General features: G+C 38.8%; 1 protein-coding gene across 1 annotated transcript; it reads right to left on the reverse strand.

Moving 5' to 3' along the window:
• Positions 1 to 822: 822 nt before the first annotated feature.
• On the reverse strand, positions 823 to 3585 carry LOC107576226 (uncharacterized protein DDB_G0292642-like). The gene is made up of 4 exons (XM_016262448.1): positions 3458 to 3585; positions 1855 to 1958; positions 1512 to 1661; positions 823 to 1425 (listed from the first exon to the last, which is right to left on the reverse strand). The coding sequence occupies exons 1-4, from the start codon at positions 3528 to 3530 to the stop codon at positions 970 to 972; spliced, it is 783 nt and encodes a 260-aa protein (XP_016117934.1). The 5' UTR covers positions 3531 to 3585; the 3' UTR covers positions 823 to 969.
• Positions 3586 to 7860: the final 4275 nt, after the last annotated feature.

A 7860-nucleotide genomic window follows, 5' to 3' on the forward strand; every position in this document is an offset into this window, starting at 1 on the left:
ACATACTTTTGTGCTTTTTAAAAAAAACAAGGGATGAGTCACTGATAATCAATATTCTACCATAAATCCTGTTATCCACCATTCAAGCTGGCGGTTATTAAGCCTCTTATTAAGAACACAACTAGATTTTAGTGAACTGGCAAATTACAGACCCATTTCAAATCTTCTGATTATGTCTAAAATTTTAGAAAAAGTTGTGTCTGCTCAATTGTGCTCCTTCCTGCAAAAAAATGATCTCTATGAAGAATTTCAGTCAGGTTTCAGGCCCCACCTCTAAAATTGTATTAAAACCAGAATTTAATTTTTTTATTGTGTGCCTGTTTCCTGCAAGGTATTAGAATGTGGGTGATGAATGTTCAAAGAAAATGTTCAAAGATCTTGACCCTGAAAACATAGAAGACCTCACCTTCGTGACCCTAGTTTGCCCCAGATGTACAGTCCCTTTCTTTTAAGTCACTTTGGATAATGAAGGACTACATACTCATACTGTACATGGTATCAATCTCTTTAATATTCACACAGTTTCTTTCACTGCAAAACAAACAATGAATACAATACATGACACTTTTTATGCACTATAGTAGTCTTCAATTAAGCAAATAGCTTAAATACCACTTACCATCTTTTATGCAATATCTTTACAACATGTTACATGTACAATAGTATACTTTACTAAACAGCAACAAGAAAAAGCTCAACAAACATTAAACATTTTTTTTCATTTAGCAGATAACTTTGACCTACAAATGAGGAACAGGAATTAGCTAAATTCTTGCATAAGAGGTGTGTCTTCAGCTGTTGAAGGCTGGCGATGGTCTCAGGGGAACACAGTGGGTAAAAGATTTGATTATTAATAATTATTATTTTGGGTTGGTCTTTTACTTTTATATAGGCTAATAACATTAGCCATTATACTACACATGCTTTCTAAATATTATTCTACCACATGACTGTAACTGTGTTTGTAATTTATTGGTTATCTCTCCAAAATGGAATTGCAGTCTGCCGTGGAGCCACACCATCTGAACAGGGAATAAACCAGCTACTCGTCTTTCGACATTCAGGTGTGAGCTTCAGACAGACAAAACAAAACTCTTTATTACATCGAGAGCATGTAATGTTTTTGCATTTCTCTGAGTTGTGGTTAATCAGCAAACCGCATGTTATACAAGCACGAACAGCTGGACATTCAATATTTGCAGCATCTTTTAAAATAATAGTTGCACAATCTCTCAGCAGATCCAGCTCTCTGTCGCAGCAGCCTTCATTGTCACATCGATCAGATCGAGGACGCTGGCCTTTCCATTCTCTCAAACACTGCCAGCAGAACTCAAAGGTTTTTTTATTCTTTACAGAGCAAACGGTGCACTGCACGCTGAGATTAGATGAGTCTGATCTCTCGATGATCCAGTCACACCCAGGACACTGTGAGAGATACATGAACAATAACTGAACCATGCAGAGAATTTCTGAGAGTTTTGAAAATTAAAAGATTTAGAGACCATACTTACATTCTTAATGTCTATTATCTTTCTGGTCGCATTCTTGGCAAATCTTTCCTCAAAGTATAGCTGTTCTTCAGGTGTGAGTTTGGCTAGTTTACGCACTTCAGTGTAAGACCATTGACCGTTACACAAAGGGCATCTCAGCTCACCTTTACCCTGCAATTAGACATTTTGAGCAATGATCTGTATTATCATGATAGTTCAATACTGTCCTCTCAGAAATGCACCCAGAACATCGAGAATAGAAAAACATTCTTTAAATATAATTTAAAAAATAACATTCAAACATTGTAAAGGTAAACAGCATTAAAAATGAATCTGTTTAGGATGTAAACTAAACAGCACTTACGTCAGTCAGCTGTATTCTGCAGTAGTCTGTCAGTGTCTGTGGACCAGTGACATGACCGCAGGATAATTCAGCTCTTAAAACATCTGGATCATCATCACATGGATCTGATGGGGAAATTACACGTCTTAAACATTATTTACCAACATCCTGGAAGCTCATCTCGTCCATCAGCACTTAAAGGCAGAGTAAGTGATTTTTCAAAAACACTTTAGAAAACTGATTTGGGCCGAATCGCAAAACAAACTTGTAGCCAATCAGCAGTAAGGGGCGTGTCTACTCGTGATGTGGAGGAGAGAGCGTTCAGTGCACGGGACGGACATTAGCCGAGCCGAGCGACAGAAAGATGGAGATGGCGGACAAAAAACAAAAGAGGAAAACGTCTGCGGAACGATAAGGCAAGAAGTAGGACCCGTGTAAATATCGGATCAGCTTTCCAGTGCTGGAGAGAAATCAAGGAGCGGAGGCCTGCGATCGGACGCCGAGGTTGCTTTGTTTCTTCTCAATAGCTGAGTAACACCGTGTCTACAACAGCTGAAGTCTGCACACACTGGACGCGATCAAACGACCGTTGAAAACCATTTGAAATGTGTGTCAGCACGTCATAAATAGAACCCGGCAGCAGTGTTCTGTCGGGGATTTGTTGCGCCGCGCCACTCACATCCGTAGACTCGGTGTAACATTGGTTTTGCTTTGTTTCACAGAACTAATCGTTGCCTGGGTTGCATACGTATGTGTGGGGCGGAGCTATCAAAATAGGGGCAAGACCCTTTTGGGGTAGGGGCGTGTTTGTTTTGGTGATTTCAAATATAAACATTGACTACCAGAAATCACTTACCCTGACTTTAACTGCATCCTGCTAAAAAAAACTTCCCCTATACTATTGCTTAATTCCTCTCCATTCTAGCTTGTACTATTCTAAACGATGTCTGAATCTGTGTATTATCTTCTGATAATTTGTAAAAAATTCCAGAGGTTCAGAAAAAAAAAAAAAAGTTTCACGCTCAGAGAAAACTTAAGATTATGCAACATGATATCTCATATCTCTCTTTTGAAAGCAATATACCTTTCCAAAAAAAAAAAAAATCACTGCAGTAAACTGTCTTCTTAACTACACAACTAAATTGTCAAAATAAAATAGGGGGCGCAGGGCTGATTTGCTACACCAATGGTTGTGATGGTTCTGTGCAGCCATCAACCAGCGTCTATATTCTTACCTGATCTCAAACAAGTTTCAGTCATTTGTAGACATTTTATTGACATGTTTGTATAATAAAAACACTTTTTTGTAAAAGCTGTTTTATGCATGTCTGAGCTGAGTTTTCATTGCATTTACAGCGTTTTAACCGATTTGCTACTGCCGACTTGCGGTTTGGCTTTGTACAACGCAGAATAAACGCACACAGGCGAAGTTTCGACGCAGAAATAAACCAGCACAAGTTTGGGAAATAACATTGCTTCAGACGCAAAAATTAATATAAAGACAATTTTCCTCTTTCTTTTTTATCTGTTTGGTTTTAGAAAAAGAACAGATATTTTTTTCGAGAACGTCTCGTCACCAATTTCTAGTTTATTTTAGTCCAATGGAAGGTTGTAACACACTTACCAATATCGCTGCACTTTCTTACGAATTGCATGTCCTTCTCAGATCCATCATATCGCTTCTCGTCTCCTGACATGATAAAGATAGTTCTCAAATAGCCAGTTTTCAGGCGCGCGCCTGCCGTTTTAGTGTCGCTCGAGGCACTTTCTCTTTCCTTTCAGATACTGAAAAATCACGTGATTTCGTTTCCTTCAGGGCGGAGCTCTTCTTCAGACAGCATCTGTGCAGCATTATGAAGAATCACCGCAGTGCTGTGCACAACCTTTTGACAAATGTAGTTTTAAGATGACACATCTGAAAGCAGAACGTGCTCGAGTCGGGGGTATTTTAAAGAGATGAACTGAAGAACGTTTCTCTAAAGTAAGAGTTTGACTAGTTTTTCTAAAATGAAAAGAATGACAGAGTGAAAGTGAATGCAGTATTCAGTTTAAAATATTTAGTCTTCCTCAGAGTCTTTGCATTTTCAGTTAGGCAGAAAAACTTTGTGTCATGATCAGGTTGTAGGTTCAGTAATTCTTGTCAGATTGATTAAAGTTTTCGTGGCAGGTGTTTCTACAGAAGTCATTACTTTTGCACTGTATTGCTTTATCTCGTACATTATATCTGATTCTTTTCGTTTTCAAATTTTGTTAACATTTTTGTAGATACATGTTTGAAATCAGTCTCCCTTTGATATCAACTCACACTCGATTGGTTCAATATCTCTTTGTGATCTGTGAGCAACAGCCAAATGTGCAGTGGAAGAGGTTAGTTAGGGATTTGTCATATAATAGTTGATGTGTATTCAAACAAATGTATCTGTATCTTCTTGATTTGTGTACCTCTCTAAAAGGAAATGATTTTTAATGTGGTCCGAAAACATTTACAGCCACATGCAATCAACCTGCACCGACCTGCAATCGAAACCAGATATTTGTTCTGTAGTAATGTATGCCAGGGTGTTGGAAAAGTAAACCAAACACAGTAGGTGCCATTTCAGCAACAGCTTCTGTAAGACTTCAATAATGCCATGTACTGTTTCTACTTAATGGGATTACTAACATATGATTTTCTTTTTCTGCTGCTTGTTTTAATGCAGGTTCAGATGTGTCCCAGACATATGGGAAAATTTGATTTTGCAAGGTACATTCACATAAGTCAACCTTTTTTTTATTCTTATATCAAAGAATGAGTTCAAGCAATTACAGCATGTCAATAACTGGAATACATAATTAATTATACACCTACTCCAAATCTTACAGCAATAGTTAGCAGTACAGGTTATTGCTGTATTTTTATTTTGAGGAAAATAGTTATCAAAATCTCTTTCTTGTTATCTGGCAAACTAAAAAAGTTAAATGGTACACTTAAAGCTAAAGCTGTGCTTTCTGAATCTGCATTTTAATGTTTACCTCTAATGTTTTTTTTTAATGTTTACTATAAAGAAGTTAAGAAAGTTCTTGAGATAAAGTCATTTGTTAGAATATAAGTGCATTTCTTGAAAAAAATTCTTCAAATATTTTCAAGGGTGTCAAGACATAAGAAATGAGGTCATAGCTTAAAACATCCTTCTCTTTATAATCAATGCATTTATTTAACATTGCTTCAAAAATGGTTTGTGTAGATTTGAGGAGGCACGTTACATCGCAAGGGCAAATACATTTGCATATGACTGCCTCCAGAGCAAGTCACTGACCGATAGCTAAACATCATCACACCATAGGCCTTACCTGTCGAGAATCCATTATAATAATCAGAATAAACTGGACACTGTCAGACTCTGGTCCATGTTTTGTGTGCATTTTGTTCCTCATGTGCCTTCCTTGCCCTTATTTGGCTCTTCCTGTTCTCTGTTCCTGTCCTCGTTGTGTCTGTTCGTCTCCAGCTGTGTTTTGATTAATTAGTTCATTTGCTCCCAGGACACAATTGAGAACATTAATTCAAAAAAGTAATCTTGAAAATGGGATTTTATGGACAGTAAGAATATATATACAACAGTTTACAATACATTGTAAAGCATTGTAACTGACATTTTTCTATTTGTCTTATTTTTCTTTCTTTCTTTGTTCTGTTTTCTATTTTCTTTACTCTTCTTTTAATTCATATGTTTGAATTAGTAGACACTTACACATCTTTGGACAAAACATTGTAATTTTCTCAGAATATACATTTATACATAGAGTCATTTGTCAATAATTTCGAAATGATTCGTTGGAAGCAGATCTGAGTGTAAGGTCTGTAAACTCCTCCCTTCCATAAGCCTACCCTGCTCTGATTGGTCAGCTGGCCAAGTCTGTTGTGATTAGTTGTTGAGTAGCAATGGGGTGGGTTTTGTTGTGAAAACCTGTCAATCCTGGCTACTATTGACAACGCATGCACCTTTACATAAAACAATAATACAGTGCTCCAATCCGTTCTTAAAATAATGACATAATATTTTGTTTAACATTTATGCAAGCGAATCATGCCCACAGCTAAAGTTCAGCGGCTAAACTGTAAACACTTAAAGGGGTCATATGATGTGATTTCAATTTTTCCTTTCTCTTTGGAGTGTTACAAGCTCTTGGTGAATAAAGAAAACATCTGTAAATTTACAAAGTCTAAAGTCTCAAATCCAAAGAGATATTCTTTACAAAAGTTAAGAGTTAACCACACCTACCTAAAACGGCTCGTTCTAACACGCCCCCACATGTCTACATCACTATGTGGGAAGATTTGCATAACGCCGCCCAAATGTTCACGCAAAGAAAGAAGGTGTAACTTTTATTCTCGCTGTAGTATTGTTGCCGCTGCCGCCATGTCATGGAGACACTGTGTGCTTCGTTGTGAAAGCGAAACTACTTTGTTTGGTCTTCCAAAAGAGGACGATATCCGCTTCGTCATGCCTGGAGCTGATCTGTGCTGGTCGCTGAGGGAATACATCAACTTAGTGCTTTGGATCGCCGGATCGCCTTTCACCGTGGATGAAGCCCGGGGTCATCACATGTGGTTGCCGTTCCTTCGTCGAATCCGCCGGGCGCGCCGTTCTCGACCCCGCCGCCTTTGCTCACTCTAGCCTGGCCACAGCTCACTCTATCCCGGCCTCAGCTCACTAGACTTAAGCCCTGTCTGTGAAACCGGGGGTAGGACTTTAATTCAAGATTAGGCACAATATTAATTCTGTTTGTAAATTTGATACATGACAATCATCCTATCTCATTAAACCAAGCATATAGTGTCAGTTCTGGCAGGTCATGTTCATCAAGCTTCCATCCGCCGATGCTTAGCTGATCCGTGTCTACTTATGAAAATATGATGTCTTTCACAGCATTCTTATTTAAAGAGCAGGTCATATGGTATTTTAAAGTGTCCTAATATTGTGTTGGAGTCCCCTACCACAGGTTTAAATGCATCCAAGATCAATACACATTGTAATTTTCTCAGAATATACATTTATACATAGAGTCATTTGTCAATAATTTCGAAATGATGCGTTCGAAGCAGATCTGAGTGTAAGGTCTGTAAACTCCTCCCTTCCATAAGCCTACCCTGCTCTGATTGGTCAGCTGGCCAAGTCTGTTGTGATTAGTTGTTGAGTAGCAATGGGGTGGGTTTTGTTGTGAAAACCTGTCAATCCTGGCTACTATTGACAACGCATGCACCTTTACATAAAACAATAATACAGTGCTCCAATCCGTTCTTAAAATAATGACATAATATTTTGTTTAACATTTATGCAAGCGAATCATGCCCACAGCTAAAGTTCAGCGGCTAAACTGTAAACACTTAAAGGGGTCATATGATGTGATTTCAATTTTTCCTTTCTCTTTGGAGTGTTACAAGCTCTTGGTGCATAAAGAAAACATCTGTAAAGTTGCAAAGTCTAAAGTCTCAAATCCAAAGAGATATTCTTTACAAAAGTTAAGAGTTAACCACACCTACCTAAAACGGCTCGTTCTAACACGCCCCCACATGTCTACATCACTATGTGGGAAGATTTGCATAACGCCGCCCAAATGTTCACGCAAAGAAAGAAGGTGTAACTTTTATTCTCGCTGTAGTATTGTTGCCGCTGCCGCCATGTCATGGAGACACTGTGTGCTTCGTTGTGAAAGTGAAACTACTTTGTTTGGCCTTCCAAAAGAGGACGATATCTGCTTCGTCATGCCTATTTTGTGTATTTGGTGTAATGAGATGTGTTTCTGTGCTGGTCGCTGAGGGAATACATCAACTTAGTGCTTTGGATCGCCGGATCGCCTTTCACCGTGGACGAAGCCCGGGGTCGTCACATGTGGTTGCCGTTCCTTCGTCGAATCTGCTGGGTGCGCCGTTCTCGACCCCGCCGCCTTTGCTCACTCTGGCCTGGCCACAGCTCACTCTATCCCGGCCTCAGCTCATGCTAAGCCGCAGTGTTTTTCGTTGTGAAAGCGAAACTACTTTGTTTGGTC

Source organism: Sinocyclocheilus grahami, unplaced genomic scaffold, assembly GCF_001515645.1.
Source record: "Sinocyclocheilus grahami isolate Dianchi unplaced genomic scaffold, SAMN03320097.WGS_v1.1 scaffold3371.1, whole genome shotgun sequence".
Lineage (NCBI taxonomy): Eukaryota > Metazoa > Chordata > Actinopteri > Cypriniformes > Cyprinidae > Sinocyclocheilus > Sinocyclocheilus grahami.

Excerpts from the sequence above, each read along its gene's own strand:
- LOC107576226 (XM_016262448.1), bottom strand. The coding sequence starts at position 3,530 with ATGTCAGGAGACGAGAAGCGATATGATGGATCTGAGAAGGACATGCAA. Across the intron at positions 1,959-3,457 it reads AAGAAAGTGCAGCGATATTG|ATCCATGTGATGATGATCCA; the intron begins GTAAGTGTGTTA and ends TTTCCCCATCAG. Across the intron at positions 1,662-1,854 it reads GCAGAATACAGCTGACTGAC|GGTAAAGGTGAGCTGAGATG; the intron begins GTAAGTGCTGTT and ends GTCTAATTGCAG.